Source organism: Nothobranchius furzeri, chromosome 7 (assembly GCF_043380555.1).
Source record: "Nothobranchius furzeri strain GRZ-AD chromosome 7, NfurGRZ-RIMD1, whole genome shotgun sequence".
NCBI lineage: Eukaryota > Metazoa > Chordata > Actinopteri > Cyprinodontiformes > Nothobranchiidae > Nothobranchius > Nothobranchius furzeri.
This window is the reverse complement of record NC_091747.1, coordinates 63,507,437-63,533,937: the sequence shown is the minus strand read 5'-3', so window position 1 is coordinate 63,533,937 and position 26,501 is coordinate 63,507,437. Positions and strand designations below refer to the sequence as shown.

At 44.3% G+C, this 26,501-nt stretch overlaps 4 protein-coding genes across 7 annotated transcripts in view; 2 read left to right on the top strand and 2 right to left on the bottom strand.

The window, feature by feature from the left end:
• Positions 1-1,762, bottom strand: part of LOC107383137 (cullin-1) — a 32,208-nt gene extending 30,446 nt beyond the window's left edge. The window contains exon 1 of the mRNA XM_015955598.3: positions 1,624-1,762. The gene's annotated coding sequence lies outside the window, so the exon portion shown is untranslated. The remainder of the gene's footprint in view (positions 1-1,623) is intronic.
• A 295-nt stretch (positions 1,763-2,057) lies between these two features.
• Positions 2,058-10,596, bottom strand: LOC107383136 (uncharacterized). Its single transcript, XM_054750964.2, has 5 exons — positions 9,139-10,596; positions 7,309-7,367; positions 4,081-4,164; positions 3,914-3,993; positions 2,058-3,783 (listed from the first exon to the last, which is right to left on the bottom strand). Exons 1-5 carry the CDS (start codon positions 9,546-9,548, stop codon positions 3,709-3,711), a joined length of 708 nt encoding a protein of 235 aa, XP_054606939.1. The 5' UTR covers positions 9,549-10,596; the 3' UTR covers positions 2,058-3,708.
• A 1,212-nt stretch (positions 10,597-11,808) lies between these two features.
• On the top strand, positions 11,809-24,136 carry si:ch211-230g15.5 (polyhomeotic-like protein 3). Of its 4 annotated transcripts, none has more exons than XM_054750965.2 (12): positions 11,809-12,353; positions 13,382-13,877; positions 14,550-14,657; positions 15,235-15,318; positions 16,385-16,589; positions 17,234-18,451; positions 18,559-18,890; positions 19,005-19,209; positions 19,632-19,743; positions 20,051-20,171; positions 21,233-21,536; positions 23,538-24,136. In XM_054750965.2, exons 2-12 carry the CDS (start codon positions 13,398-13,400, stop codon positions 23,690-23,692), a joined length of 3,324 nt encoding a protein of 1,107 aa, XP_054606940.2. In that variant the 5' UTR covers positions 11,809-12,353; positions 13,382-13,397; the 3' UTR covers positions 23,693-24,136. The 4 variants fall into 4 exon arrangements, with proteins under 4 accessions (XP_054606940.2, XP_015811080.3, XP_015811079.3 ...); XM_015955594.3 differs by having other exon boundaries at positions 11,810-12,353; positions 14,550-14,678; positions 19,047-19,209; XM_015955593.3 differs by having other exon boundaries at positions 11,810-12,353; positions 14,550-14,678.
• A 220-nt stretch (positions 24,137-24,356) lies between these two features.
• Positions 24,357-26,501, top strand: part of LOC107383135 (claudin-11) — a 3,034-nt gene continuing 889 nt past the window's right edge. Inside the window, 2 exon segments of the mRNA XM_015955597.3 lie at positions 24,357-25,386; positions 25,874-26,038. Of these exon segments, the coding sequence (XP_015811083.2) occupies positions 25,161-25,386; positions 25,874-26,038 (391 nt within the window). The 5' untranslated portion in view covers positions 24,357-25,160.

Below are 26,501 nucleotides of genomic sequence, written 5' to 3'. Positions count from 1 at the left end.
AATCCAGGTCTCTGCAGAAGACCTAATGTTCTCTCCAGGAACTCAGTTTAAAGTGTTTACCAGTTTTTCATTAACACAGATTATAATCCTGGGATTAGAAGAACCTCAACCAGCTTGTGTGTCTGTAGGAACCATCTGAGACCAGATCCGGAACCAAACTGGACTGAATGTAAAACCTTAAATGATCATTAAATTAAATAAAAACAAGGATTAAAGCTCCTTAGAGAATAAAAGTTAATCTATGCCTCACCTCCTATTTATTAAATGTTTATCAGCTATCATCATCATTATTAAAGTGGGCGGATCTTTATGAATAAAGGTTGTTCTTCTGTATAAGTAAAGTTTAGTCCACTTTAGTATGAAAGCTGTGGCGTCAGTACAGAAGGTGTTTTTATCCAAAGTCCCTGCTGTCAACAAAACTAACCAGGGGTTCCTGGCACAGAATTCCTGCTGGGAACAGTGGGATTAGGGAAACTAGTTTAAACTGCAGTTTTAAATCTAAGAGAAATAAATAAAAATTTCTTATTGTGGCGGCTGAACATCAAAGACAAGTTCTGGATTATTCCGATGAAATAATCTCTCAAAAACACAGGTGTGGTGGTTTAATCTGTGCCTTGGTTGTCTTGCTGTTACTGGTTACATCTAATCACTTAACAAACCTTAACAAATAAATAAATTCTGATTTTTTCTCATTTTAAACAGATATGAAAGGTGACAGAAAACCAAGCTTTTACTTTGAAGGAAAAACGAACCAATCACAAATACTGATAACCACTTATTTTAAAGCCATTTCCTTGTTTTGTTTATTTGTATTTTGACGCATCTTGTGTGATCGCTGACTCTTCATCAGAAACTCCACAACATTTAAATAAAAACAAATATAACCCATGGATAGTTCTTCGTTTATAGACTACACAGAAAAATCCACCAGATTATTAAGAACTATTGGAAAGATTGTGTTCGAGTCAGATTGATCTCTAGGTTGTATTTTTTGGTGTAACGTGTAAGAGCAGCGATCATTTGTGGAACAAAAATAATAAACCAAATCATCATTCCAAGCCTCCTCTGCTCTCCGGGATAGAAAATGTGGGATTTAAGATTTTCCAGGTTCTCCAGAAACATCCAGTCTCTTGTAGCCAGAGGGCCAGGGCTTCTCTTCGGATTAAATCTACTTCCCTGACACTCTTTTGTCACATGAAGCTCAAACCAACATTAAGTTTTAGGTTTTATGAGACTATTGTTGGGATTTCATCTCACCAGGCTGGCGTTCGACGCTGCTACGCAACTGCGAAGTCTTAGCTTTTTCAGATAGCCACCTAGCACAGCTGCCTGGCCGTTGGGTGGACGAGCTTTTAATCCAACTACAGCGTTTGTTTCCGTCCCAAAACTGGTTAAGGTAAAGCGTTAGTACCCGGGAGCATTATTAAAGACCGGCACCGTCGCCGCCGAGCCAACAGCAGCGCCCAGGACTCTCTAGCTGCCTGCTGTAAAATGGCTTCTGTTCGATAATGAGTCAGGAAAACAGTTCGCTAGCCGTTTAGCATTAGCCAGCTAGACCTCCAGCTAAGCTCCGTACAAAAGATCCACCCAGCGAACAATCGCAGCCCTTAAACGTCTTCTTACCATTCTTAGTTCGTTGTGGGGATCGTGTAATCGCTGGAAAGGTGTTTTAATCGCGTCCAGGCTCGGTATCCTCCGCTGTGTTCCGCCGAACGGAGCTCCTGCTGGCCGTGGCTAACTGCGATCGTTTCGCTGCTCCTCACAAAGATCAGAACAAGGATGCGTTCAGGGTCCGTCGGAAAATCAGCTTGCGTGATGAAATCTCACGAATACGCTTAGAATGACACATTACAGTATGCCCAAAATAATTGTGTCAACATTCTCTTTCATTAACACTATTATTCTATATCTTATTTTACTTTCTTAATATCTATATTTTACTTTACTTGCTGAATTACTCTGAAAAAGAAAGAAACCGAAACCTATTTAATAATGTTTTATTAATATTATTAATTGCACAAGAAAATAATCAAGTGACAAATAAAGGCGAGCTCTACTGGTTTGATGTTTTACAAACACACTCACGCACGCACGCGCACGCACACACGCTTGTTTTTATGTTTGTGTGGCCCTTCATTGACACCCTGCTCCATGTTAGTTACTCCACTATGCCTACCCATACCCTATCCCTAACTAATGCCATACCTCTAAAAACAAGTTTTAGGGTGCTCCACATTGTGTGGACCAGCAAAAAATCCCCACAATGTAAAAATGTCTACACAGTACAGGTTATAGTTCAAATTTGTCCACTTAAACCTATAAAGACAAGTATATACACACACACACACACACACACACACACACACACACACACACACAAACCACCACCAAAAAACATCAATTTTAGTTGTCTTTCAAAATAAAAGGAACCCATTCATTTTGTAGGTTAGAGACAACAGATTGCCCAATTTGGAGAACAATTTGATTTTACGAATTAAAACGGGTTAAATTTCTTCTTTTTAAACATTTTAATGAATTCAAACAGGCCAACGCAGCGGGCAAGCGCATCTTTATGATTTCGCAGCTCAAAATCTTTCACTGAATGCATCATCTGCATCCCGCAGAAAGGTCTACTGTTGAAAACTACAATTATGGTTGCGGGTGATACCTGTGGGGCATGCGCAGTTCAGTCCTTTGAGGCGATATTTGAATTATTTATGCCAGAGAAGCACGACTCTGACATTTCATCAGTTTATTTTAACTTGTTTTTATATACGCGAGACAAAATACCCGAGCAGTAACATTAAAATAATCAGAATGATCACGCGCGCACACACAGAACCAAATGTTCTCCACCAGTGGTTTCTCTATTCCACCAGCAGAGGGCCATCTGCTGGTGGATCAGGGAACTGCATCAGAACAGCGGATTCTAACCTGATTCAAACCGATCATCAAACACGAAAATGGCTCCTACTCAGTTTCATAGAGATGGAGCTAAAATGTAATATTTCAGTAACTAAGATTCCTACCTATCTGGTGAAATCCTGTGTGAAAATAAACATTAAAACATTAAAAATGTGCCGGACAACATCTTCAAGAATGTTTCTGATTTAAATTCAATTATTAAACCACATAATATATTTATTTTACGAGACATGTCTACAGAGTAACACCAGGTTATTTCAGATTTGATTACATTTTAAGACCCTTTTTACAACTATAACATTTATTTGGTTGTTTTCTCTCTGCTTTCACCTGTTACCACACCTGCCTTTCAGCCATACAGACAAAAAACAAACAAACAATTAAATGCAAAATACTTAAAAAAAATGTTACCAGCTTAATAATGAAGCTAAATAAAAACCTAAAGTATTGAGATGTTTGTATTAAAGTCTGAGTGGACGTGTGCAGCTGTGAGTCGTATGAGGTTAGCTTTGTCAGAATAACAGAAAAGCATCAGACGACTGGCATCATTCCACAAACCAAAGCCTTTCAGCGACGAGTCAAACTTTATGCTTTAGGTAGAATTTATGAACTATGTCGCAATAAAACACATCATAACAACAACAATAATAATAACACATGAGCACGTTTACAAAACATGTTTCATGTCAACAGCTGTTCACAACAGCCACTGTAGTTTTTAAACCAATAGTTGTGTGATTTAACATAAATGTTAATATATTTATTAAAGTGGGCGGGTTGCATTCAGCTGCCAGTCATGACGAGAAGTTGGCGTGATGTCATCGTGTCAGGACAGGTGTCTCCTCCACCACCTGCTTCCTGATCCGATGAAACAAATCATGTAAAGCTTAGAGGACAACCACACATGAAAAACTAACACTCTAAAAACAAACTTCCTGTAAAATTAGGTTTAAAATTTTACAAAAAACATCTCATGGGTTTTCTTAACCAGCAGTTTGGGTTTCCTCTTCGCTTGCATCATTTCCTGCTGCTGCTTCAGACGAACTTCCTCTAGACTCAAACAGCCTCCTGAACGCAGCACAAACACAAACAACCCATAAACCATAAGGCACACTGGTACAGATGAGCCGTCTCCCTTGGCAACAGGTCTCTCACCTACACTACTGGGGTTGATGGACACGTAGGACATCGCTCTGCTCAGACGAAGCTCCTCCAGAGCAGCAAGCTCCGCCTCTGCCTCTGTTGAGCCAATCAGACGCCACAAACATGAAAACAAATGTCATCCAGCTGATGAAACACGTAAACAAACATCATCCAGCTGATGAAACGTGTAAACAAACGTCATCCAGCTGACGAAACGTGTAAACAAACATCATCCAGCTGATGAAACTCGTAAACAAACATCATCCAGCTGATGAAACGTGTAAACAAACATCATCCAGCTGATGAAACGTGTAAACAAACATCATCCAGCTGATGAAATGTGTAAACAAACATCATCCAGCTGATGAAACTTGTAAACAAACATCATCCAGCTGATGAAACGTGTAAACAAACATCATCCAGCTGATGAAACTTGTAAACAAACATCATCCAGCTGATGAAACGTGTAAACAAACATCATCCAGCTGATGAAACGTGTAAACAAACATCATCCAGCTGATGAAACGTGTAAACAAACGTCATCCAGCTGATGAAACTCGTAAACAAACATCATCCAGCTGATGAAACGGGTAAACAAACATCATCCAGCTGATGAAACGTGTAAACAAACATCATCCAGCTGATGAAACTTGTAAACAAACATCATCCAGCTGACGAAACTTGTAAACAAACATCATCCAGGTGACGAAACGTGTACACAAACATCATCCAGCTGACGAAACGTGTAAACAAACATCATCCAGCTGATGAAACGTGTAAACAAACATTATCCAGCTGATGAAACTTGTAAACAAACATCATCCAGCTGACGAAACTTGTAAACAAACATCATCCAGGTGACGAAACGTGTACACAAACATCATCCAGCTGATGAAACGTGTAAACAAACATCATCCAGCTGATGAAACGTGTAAACAAACATCATCCAGCTGATGAAACTCGTAAACAAACATCATCCAGCTGATGAAATGTGTAAACAAACATCATCCAGCTGATGAAACATGTAAACAAACATCATCCAGCTGATGAAACGTGTAAACAAACATCATCCAGCTGATGAAACTCGTAAACAAACATCATCCAGCTGATGAAATGTGTAAACAAACATCATCCAGCTGATGAAACGTGTAAACAAACATCATCCAGCTGATGAAACTTGTAAACAAACATCATCCAGCTGATGAAACTTGTAAACAAACATCATCCAGCTGACGAAACTTGTAAACAAACATCATCCAGGTGACGAAACGTGTACACAAACATCATCCAGCTGACGAAACGTGTAAACAAACATCATCCAGCTGACGAAACGTGTAAACAAACATCATCCAGCTGATGAAACGTGTAAACAAACATCATCCAGCTGATGAAACGTGTAAACAAACATCATCCAGCTGATGAAACGTGTAAACAAACATCATCCAGCTGATGAAACGTGTAAACAAACATCATCCAGCTGATGAAACGTGTAAACAAACATCATCCAGCTGATGAAACTCGTAAACAAACATCATCCAGCTGATGAAACGTGTAAACAAACATCATCCAGCTGATGAAACGTGTAAACAAACATCATCCAGCTGATGAAACTCGTAAACAATCATCATCCAGCTGATGAAACGTGTAAATAAACATCATCCAGCTGATGAAACGTGTAAACAAACATCATCCAGCTGACGAAACGTGTAAACAAACATCATCCAGCTGATGAAACGTGTAAACAAACATCATCCAGCTGATGAAACTCGTAAACAAACATCATCCAGCTGATGAAACGTGTAAACAAACATCATCCAGCTGATGAAACGTGTAAACAAACATCATCCAGCTGATGAAACTCGTAAACAATCATCATCCAGCTGATGAAACGTGTAAATAAACATCATCCAGCTGATGAAACGTGTAAACAAACATCATCCAGCTGATGAAACTTGTAAACAAACATCATCCAGCTGATGAAACGTGTAAACAAACATCATCCAGCTGACGAAACGTGTAAACAAACATCATCCAGCTGATGAAACTCGTAAACAAACATCATCCAGCTGATGAAACGTGTAAACAAACATCATCCAGCTGATGAAACTCGTAAACAAACATCATCCAGCTGATGAAACGTGTAAACAAACATCATCCAGCTGATGAAACGTGTAAACAAACATCATCCAGCTGATGAAAGTTGTAAACAAACATCATCCAGCTGACGAAACGTGTAAACAAACATCATCCAGCTGACGAAACGTGTAAACAAACATCATCCAGCTGACGAAACGTGTAAACAAACATCATCCAGCTGACGAAACGTGTAAACAAACATCATCCAGCTGACGAAACGTGTAAACAAACATCATCCAGCTGACGAAACTTGTAAACAAACATCATCCAGCTGACGAAACGTGTAAACAAACATCATCCAGCTGACGAAACGTGTAAACAAACATCATCCAGCTGACGAAACTTGTAAACAAACATCATCCAGCTGACGAAACGTGTAAACAAACATCATCCAGCTGACGAAACGTGTAAACAAACATCATCCAGCTGATGAAACGTGTAAACAAACATCATCCAGCTGACGAAACGTGTAAACAAACATCATCCAGCTGACGAAACGTGTAAACAAACATCATCCAGCTGACGAAACGTGTAAACAAACATCATCCAGCTGACGAAACTTGTAAACAAACATCATCCAGCTGATGAAACGTGTAAACAAACATCATCCAGCTGATGAAACTTGTAAACAAACGTCATCCAGCTGATGAAACGTGTAAACAAACATCATCCAGCGGATGAAACGTGTAAACAAACATCATCCAGCTGACGAAACGTGTAAACAAACATCATCCAGCTGATGAAATGTGTAAACAAACATCATCCAGCTGATGAAACTTGTAAACAAACATCATCCAGCTGATGAAACGTGTAAACAAACATCATCCAGCTGATGAAACGTGTAAACAAACATCATCCAGCTGATGAAACGTGTAAACAAACATCATCCAGCTGATGAAACGTGTAAACAAACATCATCCAGCTGATGAAACGTGTAAACAAACATCATCCAGCTGATGAAACGTGTAAACAAACATCATCCAGCTGATGAAACTTGTAAACAAACATCATCCAGCTGATGAAACGTGTAAACAAACATCATCCAGCTGATGAAACGTGTAAACAAACATCATCCAGCTGATGATGCACGAAGGTTTTACTCACTTTTCTGGATTTCTCTCCGTTTCTTCGGGTTTGGGGGGATGACTGTGAATGCTTTGTTACTAAAACACAAAAATGATGTTTTATTATCTTCATGTTAACTTTTTTGGTTAATTTTCTATTCTCTTCATCTAATTTCAGCTTGAATAAACATAAATCAAGTTCATGCTCTTATTTTCTCGGCGTAATTAGGACTTCCTCCCCTTCTGAAGGATAAAGTGCTGTTTTCATCTAAATGGCTCGCTTCTGCCAGCTGCTGACTCACGTCAGCATCTGTGAACTCTGCACATTTTTAACAACGTCTGCATTAAAAATGTCTCCCTTCATGCTAAACCCCCACAAGAGTCTGGATTTCCTGTGTCACGTATGTGTGGACCACCGCTCATGTTCATCTTTCAAAAATCATGACTGACAGAGATAAGAGGTGACGTTGATGTTGGCGAGCTACAAGGAATTGTTCTCGTGTGTTTTCAGATGAGAAGGAAAAGCTGCGTTTCCAAACTCAAGCAGATGTAAACAATCAGGACAAAAACAACAACAAAAGCATCACAAAATGAATCAAATACGCTCAAGCTGAACAATCTGAAGATGCCACATCTTCTTTCATATATTTGTGTTTATCTGAGACTTTTTTACCTTTAAATTCACTTTTCATGTTTTAATTTGACGGCTTTTTCCTGGCGATGCAGCACTTTGGTCAACAGATAATGTTTGAAATGAAAGTTAATCTGCACGATTTCTCTGTCAAAACATTTATATTATTAATTAAACTGTTCCTTATCAGGGTTCCCAACCACCGGGTACCGGTGTCGGGCTCCACAAAAACAACTACAACAAAAAAAACTTTATACTAGTCTACAGGATATTTTATTTTGAAAATACAAACAATAATGCTGTTTTGATGGAACTAAAATTGGCGTTTTAATTAAATTTGCACTATAAGTTTGTTAGCTACATCAATTATTGCATTTTATGGCATCATGTTGGTGTGTTCACTTTTCAGACAGACGTGCTCGTTTCTTAACAACTTTTATTTTTTGTTTAAGACAACAAACTCATCTGATGACGATGAATACGACGACGGTGGTTGTGATTGTAAATGACGTCAGATTATTTTAACTTTGAGCAGAAATACAAATATATCTGAAGTAATCCATGATAATCTGGTCTTTAATTTTGAAAACAACCAATTTTTTACAAAACAGTTTGTCTGCTGCTCACAGAACCACTGAGGGCTAAAAGGTCAGATTTCTAATCTGTGGCTCAGTTTTGTCAGCATGTGAAACTTCATGGGATTAACCTGCAGCGGCAGATGGTCTCAGGGAGGAGGAGGAGCAGCAGGAGGAGCAGCAGGAGGAGCAGCAGGAGGAGCTCAGGTCCAAACAGCCAAATAAATAAACTTCTGGTTTTATAAAAATGTTTTTCATCAGTTTTATTTATTCTAAATATATAAAGGATTTAATCTGACATTTTCAACGTGAGGGCCCGGCCCGGCTCAGACCCAGACCCAGACCCAGACCCAGACCCAGATGGACCAAATGCTGATAAAACTGAAGGTGTTTGGATCATTTTTCTAATTTAATGGTGAACAAAGAAGACTCAGAGGCATAAAGATCACCTGCTCTGATTATTAAATCAGAAATTAAACTTTTGTTATTTTTTAAAGAAATTTCGCCCGAAAAATCACAAAATGTTTAATCCGGAGGAGGAAGATAAATTATTGTTGTGATGAAACTGCTCAGCCACTTTGGGGCGTTTCTCATTCACTTTAATAATAAAACGGTTTTAAATCTTTTAAAAGAGTTTTAGGAATGATTTTGCCTGAGAACTCACTTCTGGACCGGAACCTTCGGCTCGGTTCTGGCCCCCCGCTGCTCCCTCTGTCCCGAACACCCGATCGGGTCCAGCGGTTTCGGGTCGGCTGCAGCTTGTCTTGTGCAGCTGGAGGCTCTCCTGGGGGTTCGGCTCGTTCTGGATCCGTCCTCTGTGGGTTTAGGAGCGGTGGAACTGGACCTGATTCTCTGGCTGCAGTTCGGTTTGGAGCTTGACCCCCGCGGGTCGGTTGGGTCCCTCCGGTCCTGCACGCGCTGCCTGCAGCTTGGCGCGCAACTTTTACGCAGAGCGGAACCTCTGGGTTCGGGTTCTGTCCTTTTGGATGCTTTTCCCGGTACCGGTTTGGGCTTCTCCACCGGGTTCTTGACCGCTTCCACCGGTTTGGGTTTGAGGAGTATCGCTGAAGGCATTTTACTCTTTTCCGGTTCCGGTGCCGAACTCGGTAAAAAGAAACTTCATTTTAATAACTTTTTAAATCTCTTGATTCAGTTGCCATGGAGCTCACGCGCTACGAAAACACCTGAGTCAAGTTTTGTTGAGTAATCAAAACACTTCCTGGTTGGGATTTCAAAATAAAGTCATTACTTTCTAATAACTGAAATTATTAGATAGATAATAATTAATAAAATATGCAACAAAATCCTTAAAGTTTCGGCTTTTATTATTGCTGGAATGTTGTTCAGCGAGTCACGTGGTTGTAATGCAAGTTTTATATAAAATATTTCATGATTAAATATATAAATGTAAATAATGTTTCGGCTGTTTATCCCCAGATCAATTCAATGTAGTTTATTTATAAAGCGCCAAATCAGGACCAGAGTCATCTCAAGGACCTTCACGCAGTAAACATTCAGTAAACAGGTCAGTTCGTAAGGAACCCAGCAGGTTGCATCGAGTCACTGACTAGTGTCAGAGTCTTTACAGCAATCCTCATACTAAGCAAGCATGTAGCGACAGTGGAGAGAAACACTCCCTTTTAACAGGAAGAAACCTCTAGAGAATCCTGGCTCAGTATAAGCAGCCATCCTCCACGACTCACTGGGGATGGAGAACACAAAACAGGCAGACAAAGACACACACACGCACGCACGCACGCACACTCGCACACACACACACACACACACACACACACACACACAGCCATATTGTGATGTCCCAGTAAATATTGTATTTGGTGAAAGATAAACTTTATTGTATTTATCCTAGTGGATCTATAATTAAAAGGGTAAACTAGTAGTAGCACATCCAACATCAAAGAGAGTAAAAAGTTATTATCAGGAGAGGGAGAATGTTTAAGTGGTTAGCAGCAGTGTGCTAGACGATGGCCCCCTCCATGAGGCCACCACAGCTCAGCAGAACATCATTGTAGCTTCTTCTGGGGAGAAAAACACTTAGAGAGAAAATAAAGTTAACAGCTGAAATAGCAGGAAATAATACAGTTAAAGAGCAGACTGTAGAAGAAAGTAGTAGAGTGTGGAAAGTGGTCAGTGTATCCTCCAGCAGTCTAAGCCTATAGCAGCATAACTACAGAGATAACTCTGGATAATCTATCCTATTTAGATGGAGGCATGTTGGAGGCAGGGCAAGGGAGAGCCGTCTTTACCGACTGTACACGCCACCTCCCTCTACTCCCCCACTTGTCCTGATTTAGGCTAACATCAGATTTTAACCATAGGCCCTATCAAATAAAAATGTTTTAAGCCTATTCTTAAAAGTAGACAAGGTGTCTGCCTCACGGACTAAAGCTGGGAGCTTTTTTGAGACCAGAAACATGAAATTATTCCTTCATGAGGCTGAAGTAAAAATGTCCAATTCCTAGTTTTATTATTCATTAGTTATGATTGCATCTTTTATTTTGAAGTCAGCATCACCCTGCTTCCGGCGGAATGCGGATTGATGATCACACCTACAGATTGGAGAAAGCTTTGGTGGTTCGTCAGAGGATTAACGACACGCGACCATATTTATATGTCGATGCACGCGACACTGTTCGGCTCACGTGACCATAAAAACTCGGACAAATAGTTCAGTGTCCATCACTTCCGGTTCTCTGTTTCTGCAGGTTCTAAACCAGCTGTTCTCCAGACTTCCTGAAAATAATTGTCATCCGGAAACAGAACCAGAGAGGCTGTGATTGTGGAACACCTGTTATATATTTACTGGGAAGCAAGTGAATTTGTATTCATGTATGGATCCTATTTTTTAGTGTTTTCTGTTTTGAAAATGAATGAAAATTCTAATAGAAATAATAAAAAACTGCAGTGTGCACCTGTTGCTGACTGCATTACAAAGAAAGTACAGAAAAAGCTTTTATTCTGAAATAGAATACTTACCGGTATATATTTTATAAATGTAGGTCATATACTGTACCCCCCCCCCCCTTTTTTCTATTAGCTAATTATTTTCCAGTTATAGCAAAAATTTTAATTTGTTTTATTTCTGTAATTTAAAAAAATTGTTATATTAATAATTATATAATAATTATAATATTTTTGTTTCGTTAATTTTTACGCTTTTTTCTTTGTTTTGTTTCAGTTGAAAAATAAAACCAAAACAAAATAAACATATATAGAAGTATTTTCTGTGATAGCAAATATATTATCTAGTCAAATAAATAAATAAATAAATAAATTAAAGCAGGTGCTACGGTCCTCCTGACCGCCAGGGGGCGCCGTTCCGCCTTCCTCTCGGAGCTCCAGACCTTCCATCGCTTTGCTCCAGCAGCGGACTGACCAGGCCCCTCACAGCTGCTACACGGTGGCCCTGAGCCGGGCTGATTTCCGCCGCAGACCCGGCAGGTGTGACAGCTGCTGGTTGACCGGAGACCGGCAGACCCCATAACCCCCCCTGGATACCGGATTAACGGACTACTCTGCGGACGAAACCCCGGGCTGTAATGAAACCATAAACAGAGTGCGACACGCATGCATCCACGCATAAACACATGATAAACGGGCTCCTGCTGCGTGATTTCTGCGTTTGGGCTCCGTGCGGGGCTCCAGGGCAGCGTTCGGGGTCCTGCGGCTCTATATGCGGATTACCGGGAGGGGAAGCGGACGCGGTGCTGTCAGACGAGGAAGTGAAGCATCAACACGCCCTTCGGAGCCCGCTGAAGCAGCCCAGACCCGCTCATCTGATAACACTTTATCAACATGCGCGCGCGCTCGGATGGACCACACCTGGAGTAAACACCTGGACCACGACATCTGCAGCAGGTTGGTGATCGGAAGGCTTCCCCGTGTCCGGTGATACCTTGAAACGTCTCCAGTGTGGAGGTCTGGCTCCGTGATCTCTGGCCTAACAGTCACGGCGCGCGTGTCTGGAGAGGCACCTGTCCGCGCGCCGATAGGACTGTATTTACCTGAGCCCGGATCACGTTTAGACCGAAACAGGGTCAGGTGGTCTGTGCTAGACCCGCAGCAGGGTTCAGACCCCCGGATTAAAACTACAGGTTGGTCCTAATCTGGATTAAGAAATAATCCGGCAATTAAAGCGCTGAAAACAAACATCTGGAGATTACTTAATTAAATTATAATGTTTTATAAATAAATAATATAATTATAAATATAATTGAGTTATTTTAGATACTGATGCACGAGTCTTCTAGTCCCGAGTGCTGCAGGTGCTTCGGTCAGATGGTCTGGTCCTGCAGAAGACTTCCATGAAGGAGCAGCAGGGCTTGGACTGGAGAACTTTCATGCAGGATGGAGAGGATAAAGGACTAAGGATGGTTGGTTTCTGGAAGATTTAAATGATGGCGTTGGATGTGAGGATTAGAGGAACCTGCTGGAGAACCTCGTGGACTCGGCCTGGATGGAGATCCGTTTTCTCCCCACTGTGGTTTAAATTCACAGACAAAGTCAGCTGTCTGGAAATAACAATCCAGATTAACAACAAGATCAAATATCTGATCACAAAAGCACCGAGTGCTTATTTTACCTGAATCCAGACGGTACGAGTCACAGATTACCACAACTGGCTATAATCTGGGATTTTAATCCAGTAAAACCTGATTCAGTACACTTTCTTAGGGTTGGCGGGTGCTGAAGCTTGGCTGTCATCATTGGCTGTTTTGAAGTTTATGCACAGAAGGTCATGACCGGTCAGTTAGAATCACACAGTTGATTGCAGCTGTCAACACGGCGGTGGAGGGGTGATGGTTTGGGCGTCTCTAGTCCATAGGAACTGTTCTAAAGCCTGAACCGTGTCTGGTTCTGGTTCTAACCCCTTCCTGTTTTCTCAGCTTGTTTCAGACCTGAATGATGGACAAGGAGCTGCTCCGGCAGAACCAATCTGAACAGACCTCCAATGGCTCAGCCCCCTCAACACCTACAACCCCCACTCCCCCGAGACTCATCCCCAACCCCATGCTTCTGGACTTACCCGCTCCCACACCAACACCCACCACGTCCTCCCCTCCCCCTCCTCTCACCCCCGCTCCCTCCGTCTCTGCTAGCCATGGTCCAAAGGCGGCTGTGGGCGGGGCTTTGTCTCCTCACATCCTGGTTCCAGCTCCACCTAAACCTCCCACCCTGCGAACCTACTCCCGCCCCATCCTCCCCTCCAACACTCCCAAAGCCCCCCCACATCCCTCCTCCTCAATAACAGCTCCACCCCCCTCTTCCACCTCTTCCTCTTCCCACACCTCCACCAGCCTCACCAACGGGAGCACCCGAGCCGGGTCCACCCCCACACCCATCACAACCTTCCACAACCCCGCCAGCCCACCTGGCAGACAGGTGAGTCGCAGCTTACCTGAGCATTTCTTCAAAACATAGAAATAAATAAATAGTTACTTTTACTGATGGTTTAAGTAAAAAAAATCAAAAAAGAAAACTTTGCAAACATTAAAATCGTTCATAAAACAATAAATTTAGTTTTTTTAAGTTAGAGTAAAAAGAATAAAAACATTTAGAGAAAAGAGTTAAAATAGAAAAAAGTTACAAAGATGTGTGTGTGTGTGTGTGTGTGTGTGTGTGTGTGTGTATGTGTATGAGTGTGTGTGTATGAGTGCATGTGTGTGTAAGAATGTATGAGTATGAGTGTTTAGGTGTGTGTGTGTGTGTGTGTGTGTGTGTGTGTGTGTGTGTGTGTGTGTGAGCTGCAGGTTCCTGCTCTAGACCAGCTGAGGTTACGTTTCCTTTCTGTTTGCTTTCATCTGTAAACTTTCACACCTTCAGCTTTAAGGCTGAATTTATTTCACTTTGTGGATCAACACACACACACACACACACACACACACACACACACACACACACACACACACACACACACACACACACACACACACACACACACACACACACACACACACACACACACACACACACACACACACACACACACACACACACACCAGGACTCTAAGCTTTCTGACTCTTACCACATGTGCCCACTCCCCACTGTTCCAGGTGTCATCGGCACATCCTGTGGGCACACCTGGTCATGTGAGAGCCAATCAGAGCCCCTCACCTGTCAGACTCCTGGGAAAAGGTCTCAAAGGGTCTGGCCAAGACCAGGTGCTGCTTAGAGCTCAGATGGTAAAAACACACACGCACGCACACACAGGCACAGATGTAGTCGCTGCTGGAACAACCACCAGGAAGTGCAGCTGCAGGGTCAAAGGTCAGAACTACGTGCTGGGTTCAGGGCAGTCAGGAAAGACCGGGACATAAGTGTGTTTCTGCAGAGTTAACATTCAGTTTAAATTAGATTTAGTTTTTTCAGTTTATGTGAAGGAAATCTCACACACACACACACGCACGCGCGCGCACACACACGCACGCACGCACACTCACACACACGCACGCGCGCGCACACACGCACACACACGAGTGTGTGAGGAAGTCGGACTGAAGCTTTAGAAATGTTTTAAATCCACTAAATACTCTGTATTATTTAATGCCTTTATTATTATTTATATCTGTAGAAAATCAACATTTTATGGTTCAGATAAAATAAAATGTTTATAAAATAGAGAAACTTGAGTTTTAATCAGATTTAATGCTAATAAACTGATTTTTTGGAGCTTTAATAATCCTCATGTTGCTGATCTCTCCTCTCGTCGTTTCCTCCTGCTCTGGTTTCTGCCTGCAGCTGATCCTTACGTCTGCTATGAGACCTGCACGCTCCTCCTCTTCCTCCTCTTCCTCCTCTTCCTCTAACACCGCCTCCGCCCAGGTGAGCCTTTCTACCTGGAACCTAACTGCTTGTTGTCCTCTAATCCAGCTGGATTATTCGCTGAATGCGAGCTGGTTTTACTTCCAGATTCAGGTTTATTTTATCATCAATTGGTTTTAAACCATAAGCTGGAATCTGGGATGTAAATGTTGTCACTAACAGGATAAATGACCCCCCCCCCCATGTGGAAAATCAAAGGTGTTGTTTGTCTGGTCTGAAGAAGCTGCTGAACAGCCTCAGTTCAGAGAAACAGAGTTTATGACCAGCAACCCCACTCCTAGCCGTTAGCGCGTCCATCCTGGACAGAGAATTTAATGTTTTTTAGTAAAATTATTAAAGTTCTTAATAAATAATTAGTAATTATGACATGAATACAGAATAATGTGCTAAATATTTGAACAGGAATGAACTTTGGTTCGCTGTCTGGTGAACCGATGGGATTACAAACTTATAAACCAACCATCCAACCATCTTTATTGTTTGATTCTGCAGAATAATCCACGTTTTATCTCTTTAGTGTTACGCGTTAGTATTTATGAGCATTAATAACTTACTGTAAGATATGATATAATGGTAATATTACATGTTTTTATTAAACACCTTCATATTTTCAGAGGTTTTCCTTTATTTTGTGCTTTTTGTAACTTTTGTTTTGGTAAAATAATAAAATCCCCTCAGATTTGACTTCAACTAGCTGCCTAGCAACGGTTGCTATGATGTGATTGGATGTACTGTTTGTGGGAGGAGCTTCATAATAAACATCACACTCACCTGAATTGTTCTCTCTCTCTCTCTCCCTCCCTCTCTCTCTCTCTCCCTCCCTCTCTCTCCCTCTCTCTCCCTCTCTCTCTCTCTCTCTCTCCCTCTCTCTCCCTCCCTCTCTCTCCCTCTCTCTCCCTCCCTCTCCCTCTCTCTCTCTCTCTCTCCCTCTCTCTCCCTCTCTCTCTCTCTCCCTCCCTCTCCCTCCCTCTCTCTCCCTCTCTCTCTCTCTCTCCCTCTCTCTCCCTCTCTCTCCCTCCCTCTCCCTCCCTCTCTCTCCCTCCCTCTCTCTCTCTCTCTCCCTCAGCTCCAGAGTCTCACCCTAAGGCCTCCTCCCCCCGGGACTCTCACTATCCCCCCCTCCCTCAGGCTCAAGCCCCCCTCCTCGGTGCCGCTTCTCTCTCGCCCCAACACCCCTACCTTCCCTCCTCTCAGGCCGCGACCTCAGCCCAGCACCACGGCGACAGAGAGTCCGGCCACGCCCAGCCGCCACCTCCCCGTGCCCCCTCCATGTAAGGGCCCAGTTTGGTCCCAGAGGGCTCCAGAACCCTCAGAATGAACTGTTTGAATCTTTAATGAGGTTTAATCAACTCCTGAGAGAAACAACCAGCCTTGAGGCTCCGCCCACAATCCACCATGTCTCTGGAGCCATCGGAGCTCCTCAGGTGGTTTGGTTCTGGTCTCAGGGCGGGTCCCTCAGAACCGCCGCTACAGCTGAGAACCACCATGTTTATGCTGCTTTAGCAGCAGCTGGAGTTTGATGCTTTTTCAACAGGAAGTGATTTTATTTGTTAGTAAAGTTCGTTTAGAGGTTAAAAATAAGAATTTAAAAGGTTTTGTTATTTAAGTCAAAAGTTTGTTTAAAATGAACAGAAAATAAACAAATGTGGTTGAATTCAGGAATTGGAGAATAAAACTAACTAGCTAGAAAAGATTTAATAGGCTGGAGAAAGAATTTGGGTTTTTATTCTGGAGGATCCAGATTTTAATTTAACCTGAATTTCCACGGATGAACACCTGAACAACCTCAGTTAAGAGAAACAGAGACCAGTTAAAGCTAACTTGACAAGCATCAGTCTCTATGACTCAGGCTCATCCCTTGAGTTATGTTTTCAGTCTCAGGTGTCCTGATCCATCTCTCCTCTCTCTCCTGCAGCGCTCTACTCCCCGGTTCGGGCTGTCCCTCTCAGACCGAGGCTCCACCCACCAAACAGCCACAGAGCAGCGTCTCCTCGCCAGTCTTCCCCCCTCCACCCCGTCTCCGCAGCGCCCTCGTCCCTCAGCAGGACTCGGCCCGGGATAAAGAGCTGTCCGTTGACTCAGACCCTGCTGGGTCCAGGTCCGTCCCAGCGTGTCCCGTTATCGTCCTCCAGTCCGTTTGAGCGTTCTGCGGCGAGGCAGCTTCAGATCATCGCCCTGTCGTCAGGTCGGCAGCCCCACCCCGGCCACGCCGCGCTGGAGCCGCCCGAGCTGTCCGGCCAATCAAAGAGGAGCGAAATCTTACTTCCTCTTCCTCAGACCTCCTCCTCCTTAACTCCGGGTCCGACCTCTCCTTTGAGTCAAACCCTGACCCAAAAAGTAGAGCTGAAGGACAGAACCGAGCCGGGTGAGAAGATCAGAGGAATCAAATCCGGAGTCCGAGATGAGCGGAACGCCACGAAAGACGTCCAGGTGGAGAAGGAAGTTCAGCAGGACCAGGTGAAGGAGGAGGAGGAGCCTGAAACGGGCCGAGAGGAAGAGTCGATGGATGTGACAGAGGAAGGAGAGAAGGATGGAGAGAGCAGAGAGAAGAAGGAGGAGGAGGAGGGAGGAGAGACTCCAATGGAGCAGTCTGAGAACCCGGTTCTGCTCCAGCATCAGAACACGGGCCCCGTCCCGGTTCCTGATACCGTTAAAGACTCCAGCCTGGGCCTCACTTCAGCACCAGTTCAGAAGCCATTACCTGGGCCTAGGCCTGGACCAGGACCTGCACCAGGACCAGGACCTGGACCTGGACCTGGACCGATTCAGACTTCTGGGCAAGGACTTAAGACACCAGAATCCACTCAGACTCCAGGACCAGCTCAGAGACTTGGACCTGTTCAGAAGCCAGGACCTGGACCAGGATCGGTTCTGCCTCCTGGACCAAAGCTGGTACAGACACCAAGACCAGTTCACAGACTTTTACCAGGACCTGTTCAGAAGCCAGAACCTGGACTTGGACCTGGACCAGGATCCGTTCCACCTCCTGGACCTGGACTGGTTCAGACCCCAGAATCAGTCTCGGTACCAGAAGTTCTGGTCCAGAAGCTCCAAGAGCCTCAGAGAGACCTGCAGCCCATCAGTCAGGAGGACCTCTGTGAGAACATGTCCACCCAGTCTGACAATCAGTCAGGTAACCCCCCCTCTCACACACTCACTCACTCACTCACTCACTCACTCACTCACTCACTCACACACACCATCACACACACTAATCAGAGTTCTCTCCTCCTCCTCCAGCCTTGTCCAGCCTCTCCTCCCAGTCTCCCCCCTCCTCCCCTTTCATCGCCTCCTCCACCCCCTCATCAGAACATCCTCCTCCCCTCCTCCCGGCTCACCCCGCCCCCCTTGCCCACCTCAGCCCACCGCCGGAGGAGGAGCAGAAAGTTGACAAAACGCCGTCTGAGTCTCAGCCTGACGCCGAACCTCTCTGCCAATCAGAGGACGAGACCGAGAGCCTTGGCCAATCGATGAGCGGCCCCTGGGAGATGAAAGCGTGGCCTGAAGGACGACAGGTTCTGACTCACCTGGTGGAGGGATTCATCATCCAGGAGGGGCTGGAACCATTTCCTGTAAGGAGGAACCCCTCTGATCCCGTCTGTTTTGATTCAAACGGATCACTTCCTGTCCGTGAAAACTCAGCAGTTCTGGTTTCTGCACTGAGAGCCTCTAGTTTGTCTCTTTAGCAGGCGGTCGGACCGTGTCCACTCACCTGTCCTGTCGTCCAGGTGAACCGCTCGTCCCTGCTGGTCCCAGATCAGGTGACCAAACCCCAGGAAGTGAACAGGACCAATGGGAGAGTAGAGCTGCCGGTGACGGAGACGGTCAAACCAGCGGAACAATCCACGGATTCAGATGAAGATGGAGGCGGGGCGAACAAAACCAGAACCAGTAAGAAACCAGAATGGTAATCTGATTACTTCAGAAGGGAGTTGTTTACAGCGAGGCTCTGATAATCGTAACAAGGTCATCAGCAGGCTGTTGTAGATCATTTATTTGTAATTTAAACATTAAAACAGGATTTATGAAACGATCGATCGGAGCAGGACTTCTGCTTTTATTTTGAAAGGGCTGTGACATTCCAGGTCCCCTGCTGTAATCCTAGGAATGTTCACTTGTTTCTAGAAGTTTAACATGCATTAAACTCACAGATGTTTTTATTCTCATTCGTTTGTTTTTTATTGTTAAAGTTTGCATTTTTCTAACAAATTAAAACCTTTTTTCCTCTAAATCTGCGAGGATCCGGATTGTAATCCGCCACGGTGCTACCTGTGCTCTGGTGAAACTAACTCCTCACATCTGTGCCCCCCCAGGATCGGGTCACAAGGACCGAGCGGTGCTGCACTGCCAGTTCTGTGGGAAACGAGGCCACGCCCACAACTTCATGCGGTCCAAACGCTTCTGCTCCACTTCCTGTGCACGAGGGTGAGACGCCGCTCGCAGAGTCAAACGGACAGGAGGAGGTTGTGGTTCTGGGTTCGCTCGTGGCCCGGTAAAGGTTCTGATCCAACCCCCCCTTCATCTCCAACTAGACCCTTTAGTGATTCGGGATCATTGGGTCTCCAGAACCTCTGACTGATCCTGGTTCAGAGTCAGAACCGCTGCTGTGTGTGTGTGTGTGTGCGTGTGCGTGTGCGTGTGTGTGTGTGTGTGGTGCCCATCTGGAGCTACAGGTGTTAGAAACCAGGAAGTGCCACTCTCTCGCTCACCTTCTCTCTTGCCCCTCCCTCAGGTTTAACGTCCGGCTGACGAAGCGTCTGAGGGCTCTGAGCGCCGGCAGCCGGTCGGAGCGACCTCGACCCGCTCTGAACCGGGCCGAGTCGGTACCAGGGAAGCCTCTGCTGCTGCGTCTGGTAGGAATGCGACAGAACCCTGGAGAACCTTCATTACTCTAAAAATCCCACTTCGCCCTCTACTACTACTACTACTACTACTACTACTACTACTACTACTACTACTACTTATACTGCTATCACTACTACTACTTATACTGCTATCACTACTACTACTACTACCATTACTACCACCACCACCACCACCACTTATACCACTACGACTACAATCACTACTATTACTAATACTAAAACTACTACTACTACTATTACCACCACCACCACCACCACTTATACTACTACGACTACACTCACTACTATTACTAATACTAAAACTACTACTGCGACTCCAACTACAACTTATACAACTATTACTATTACTACTACTACTACTACTACTATTACTACCACCACCACCACCACTTATACCACTACGACTACAATCACTACTATTACTAATACTAAAACTACTACTGCGAATACAACTACAACTTATACAACTACTACTATTACTACTACTACGACTACTACCAATACTAAAACTACTACTACAACTACTACTACTTGCCTATAGATATAATAGATAATGTTTATATTGTTTATTGAAATATTAACTGTTTTTGAGATCAGGCGCTCAGTTTCGCCCTCTGGTGGTTAAACTGGATTTAGTCTGGCAGAACAATTAATCTTAATCTCTGATTTCAGTTTTTGTTGTTTTAATTCTTTATCAAAAATAAAATATTAACCTTCATAGTTAATATGTTAATGAAGATTTGTGGCGCAGTGGTTAGAGCTGTTGCCTTGCAGCGAGAAGGTCCTGGGTTCGCTTCCCGGCCTGCGATCTTTCTGCGTGGAGTTTGCAATAATCAGGAAGTCGTATTTTAAACTTATTTATGTTTATTTTTGCATTTAAATAAATATTTTCATCTCTTTAGCTTTTCTATTTTTTTATTTTCATTGTTTAATATTTTGATTGTTACCATAACCGATGCTTTTACTTTGTTCTGCTGAGACCAGATTTTCTGTAAAACCTTCAGAGACAACAGGTGAACTCACCTGCCGTGTGCGCTCTCGTCCTTCAGCCTCGGGATCTGTGGAGCGCTGGTCGCCGGGAGAAGGAAGGAAAGGAGAAGGCCCCAGCGCCAGCAGTGGAGCAGGGGGAGGAGGAGGAGGAGCTGAGGGGAGGGGGGGAGGAGGAGGAAGAAGATGCAGAACAAGAGGATCCTGCCGTTGCCATGGCAGCTAGAACAGAGCGACAGGCCGCTCGCAGAGTGAGGAGGGCTTCCGCGCCTGCCGTCACCACCTCCACTCCCACCACCACTTTCAGACCCGCCCCCTCTCAGTGGAGCGTGGAGGAGGTGGCGTCCTTCATCCACACGCTGCCAGGTGAGCTTACTGTCGCCACGGAAATGAGACATTTCTCTGGAGTCAGCAGCTTCAGGCTGATTTACAGTCAGAGTCTTAATCATCAGCAGATGATGGAGCTCCAATCATTCACTTAGATGTTTCACAAACATCAGAATCTCTAACCACAAACCGGCGGTCCCACGGAGGAAAACCCAAAACATCTGGAAGAAAAAATAAAACAACATCTGTAAAGAAAAATCTAGAAGGTTCAAGAGATATAAACACTTTATAATCCTGATATCAGACCAGGAGCTTTAATTAAAAGTGTGTGTGTGTGTGTGTGTGCGTGCGTGTGCGTACATGTGAGTGTGTGGGTATATACATATGTGTGTGGGTGTGTGTACATGTGAGTGTGTACATGTGAGTGTGTGTGTACATGCGAGTGTGTACATATGTGAGTGTGTACATGTGTACATGTGAGTGTGTACGTGTGTGTGGGTGTGTGTGTATATACATATGTGTGTGTGGGTGTGTGTACATGTGAGTGTGTACATGTGAGTGTGTACATGTGAGTGTGTGTGTGTACATGTGAGTGTGTACATGTGAGTGTGTGTGTACATATGTGTGTGTGTACATGTGAGTGTGTGTGTACATGTGAGTGTGTGTATACATATGTGTGTGTGTACATTTGAGTGTGTGTGTACATAATGTGTGTGTGTACATGTGAGTGTGTACGTGTGTACGTGTGCCCGTGTGTACATGTGAGTGTGTACGTGTGTACGTGTGTCCGTGTGTACATGTGAGTGTGTACGTGTGTACGTGTGTCCGTGTGTACATGTGAGTGTGTACATGTGAGTGTGTGTGTGTACATGTGAGTGTGTACATGTGAGTGTGTACATGTGAGTGTGTGTGTGTACATGTGAGTGTGTGTGTACATGTGAGTGTGTACATGTGAGTGTGTGTGTGTACATGTGTGTGTGTGTGTGTACATGTGTGTGTGTGTGTGTACATGTGAGTGTGTACATGTGAGTGTGTGTGTGTACATGTGAGTGTGTGTGTACATGTGAGTGTGTACATGTGAGTGTGAGTGTGTACATGTGAGTGTGTGTGTGTACATGTGTGTGTGTGTGTGTACATGTGTGTGTGTACATGTGAGTGTGTACATGTGAGTGTGTGTGTGTACATGTGTGTGTGTACATATGTGAGTGTGTGTGTACATGTGAGTGTGTGTGTACATGTGAGTGTGTGTGTACATGTGAGTGTGTGTATACATATGTGTGTGTACATTTGAGTGTGTGTGTACATAATGTGTGTGTGTACATGTGAGTGTGTACGTGTGTACGTGTGTCCGTGTGTACATGTGAGTGTGTACGTGTGTACGTGTGTCCGTGTGTACATGTGAGTGTGCGTGTGTGTACATGTGTCCGTGTGTACATGTGAGTGTGCGTGTGTGTACATATGTGAGTGTGTACATGTGAGTGTGTACATATGTGAGTGTGTACATATGTGAGTGTGTACGTATGTGAGTGTGTGTGTGTACATATGTGAGTGTGTACATGTGAGTGTGTGTACATATGTGTGTACATGTGTGTGTGTGTACATATGTGTGTACATGTGTGTGTGTGTGTGTGTGTGTGTGTGTGTGTGTGTGTGTGTGTGTGTGTGTGTGTGTGTGTGTGTGTGTACATGTGAGTGTGCGTGTGTACATGTGAGTGTGCGTGTGTACATGTGAGTGTGCGTGTGTACATGTGTGTGTGGTTTCAGAGACTCCACATCTTTTTACACAATAGAAATGAAATCTTCTGAACCGTAAATCAAACATTTGTTTTTTTTCTCACGTGTCTATTAATCTGTCACAACAAAACACCAGAAGGTTCATAATAATCTGAGATTACATGTTTAGGATTCCACGGTTAAACTGCAGGAGTGTAAAAGAAACGTTAACGCTGCTCCCAGTGGCTCATTAGTAAAGGGGGCGGGTTTTCTGAATCAGCACTAGACGAACCATTGGGTTGATGTTGTGCTCTGATTGGTCTCCAGGCTGCAGTGATGTCGCCGAGGCGTTCCGCCTGCAGGAGATCGACGGTCAGGCGCTGCTGCTGCTGACCGAGGACCACCTGATGACCAGCATGAACATTAAACTGGGGCCTGCTCTGAAGATCTGCGCTCACATCAACGCGCTGAAGAACCAGTGAGGGGAACCGTCCATGTGGGGCTGAAGCTGACACCAAGGATGACAGAAAAAAGTCACAAAAAGAGGAAAAGTTCATATTAAGTTATCATTTACGTGGTTGTGCTGGAGGAGTGGCCTTAGCGGACAGAAAGAGAGAATTCAGGAGGAGCCGAGGGTCGTTTTTGTATCTTTGTGAATATTTTACATGCCACTGGGGAGTGTACATTTCAACTATTTCATGAAGGATTTTGAACATTTAATATATGAAAATTTTAGTTTTTTTAGGCCGTGCCGTTGAGACAGCGCTATCGTCGTGGAGACGTCCGTGTGTGAAAGCGACGTAGTTTAATGTTTTTTATGGATTTGCTCAGACAGAGGTCACAGCTGTAGATGAAGTCACTTCAGGGTAGAAATGGTGTCACGTTTTTATGCTTGAAATTATTTAATAAATGAATAATTAATCCAAGCTGTGATGGTTCCTTCATGAGTTCCTTGCTGGTTCTGTTTGGACTCGGTTCTGACCCAGGTGGGTTCGGGTTTTATTTATATTTTTAATTGCAAGGTTGCTTTTCAGTTTCACTTGCTCTCGCGATGCCGCTGGTGTCCCTACCCTGAGGTCTCTTTAGTTTCAGGAGGCTTCCTGGGTGGGCATGTTGTCGGTACGCAGGTCTCGCGCTCGCTGCTGGAATGGACAACGGGATGATGGTTACACGGGCGCTCCTCCACCATGTTGAGGGGAATTCAAATTCAATTCAATTCAAAAACACTACTAATCCCAGAGGGAAATTGATTAACATATGGTCAGAGTTCCAGGGGAGCTGGACGTAGGGACGGTTGGGCCTCGGGCTCATCTGCTCAGCAATCATCTGAGCTACTCCTGCATCCAGAGAGCCATCAGGACCAAAGCCAGCGAGGGCGCTGCCACTGGTGAACTTTATACCCAGATCCTGCACCATGGAGGACTTCTCTAGCAGGGAAACCAGCTCCAACGCCGAGGAGCAGAAAGCAGACCCAGGAGATGCAGAGAACTGAACCACCATGTTGACTCTGAGATCAGACAGCAGCACAGCTGGATGAGCTCCACCGACTGAAGAACCAAAGGAATGAAGCTCTGCGCTGTGCCGGGTCCGGGTTTTTGTTTCCTCCCCTCTGGCTCTGGTTTGGGGTCTACCTCTGATTGGTTTCGGGCTGAGGGCTGGTTTATGCACCACACCCACAGATGGATCTTATTCTGGGTGTTTTCCTCGACCTCAGCAGCTCCAGCAGAACCGAGATGAACAGAACCTTTTTAGAAAACCTTGAAATATTTTGATTTGATTTAAACCACCTTTGTTCTCACCTGCTGGAGAGCTTTTCCGGGACACGGAAGGGAAAACCTTCAGATTTTCCCACAAAAACAACTTTTCAAACATTCCTGCGCTGATTTTTTCCACCCTGAGATTAAAAACTCGTGTCCCTTTGGAACGCGTAAAAGCGCACGGCGGCTCTCCATGGCGCACATCTGCAGGCAGCTGACGGGCAGCGCAGCGAGCTGCGCGGGTTGGGTCGGACTCATCGTCGCCACGGCAACCAGCGACTGGGTCCGAACCTGCAACTACACGGTGGCGATCTGCATGAAGATGGACGAGCTGGAGTCCAGAGGCCTGTGGGCCAAGTGCGTCATCTCCCCGTCCCTCTACCACTGCCTGGAGCTGGACCAGATGTTCTCTCTGCCGGGTCAGAACCGGGTCGGATAGGCCACCATTTGTTAAATGCTGAAGCGGTTCTCCAGATCTTTTTCAGTTCAAGAACCTGATGATGTTTGTTTTAGCTTAGAGAAAAATCTAATCAGGTCTCGGAACCGCCCATGTTTGTTTGGGTTTGAAATTGATTTTTTATATTTTTTTAAAAATATTATTTACCAATATGGTTTATTTTGTTTTATCATGAAGTAAATTCTGTTGGATTTTACCGACAAACGACCCAGAAGGTCACAGAAAAAGAGTCTGCTCAGAAAACTTCAAAGACCTTCAGAAGATCTGCTCTGAAGGGTTACGTCTGGATGAGCTCCCACACAACATTTTTATCCTGAGTTTTTGGATCCAAACATTGGCGTCTTTCTTCCAGCTGAGACTTATTTAATAAAGAATTTGATAAAAGAGCCGCTGCCATCCTCTCACCTGAGCACTCCAGATGTGTCTAACAGATGTTTCCTATTCCTCAGCCTACATCCAGACGTCCAGAGCTCTGATGGTCCTGGCGTGTCTGATGGGTCTACCAGCGATGCTGCTCATCCTCATGTCCATGCCCTGCGTCCGACTGCCCAACGACTCCTCGGCCATCAAGAAGCGCCGCGCCCAGGTGGGAGGCGTCCTCGTCACCATCATGGGTGAGAAGAAGACCTCCTCCTCGGATTAGACTCACATCCACGGCCTTACAGCAGGAGCAGGGTGGAAAGCAGGTGTCATATTGAGCTAATGAGAACAGGTGTGATGATTAAACAGAACCAGGTGTGATGCCAGAACCAGGTGGATGATTAAACCAGGTGTGATGACTAAACCAGAACCAGACCCAGGTGGGAACAGAAAGAAACCAGCACCCAGAACTGGTTAATTTTTAATGATGTCTCAGATTTTTATTTAGAAGAATTTGAACTTTACATGAAATTTTCTCATCATTTTGTGCAAAATTCTTGTTTTTTTTTTGGGATGATAAAACTTTTCATTTCCTCCTTTCTGATGCTTCTTCTTTGTGAAAGTTCATCTAGATAGATGAACAGCCTTTGTTTAGAGAAATAGTCATTCAGAATTGAAGCGCTAACTGCTAGTCTTAAATCAGCTCCAGTCTCCTAT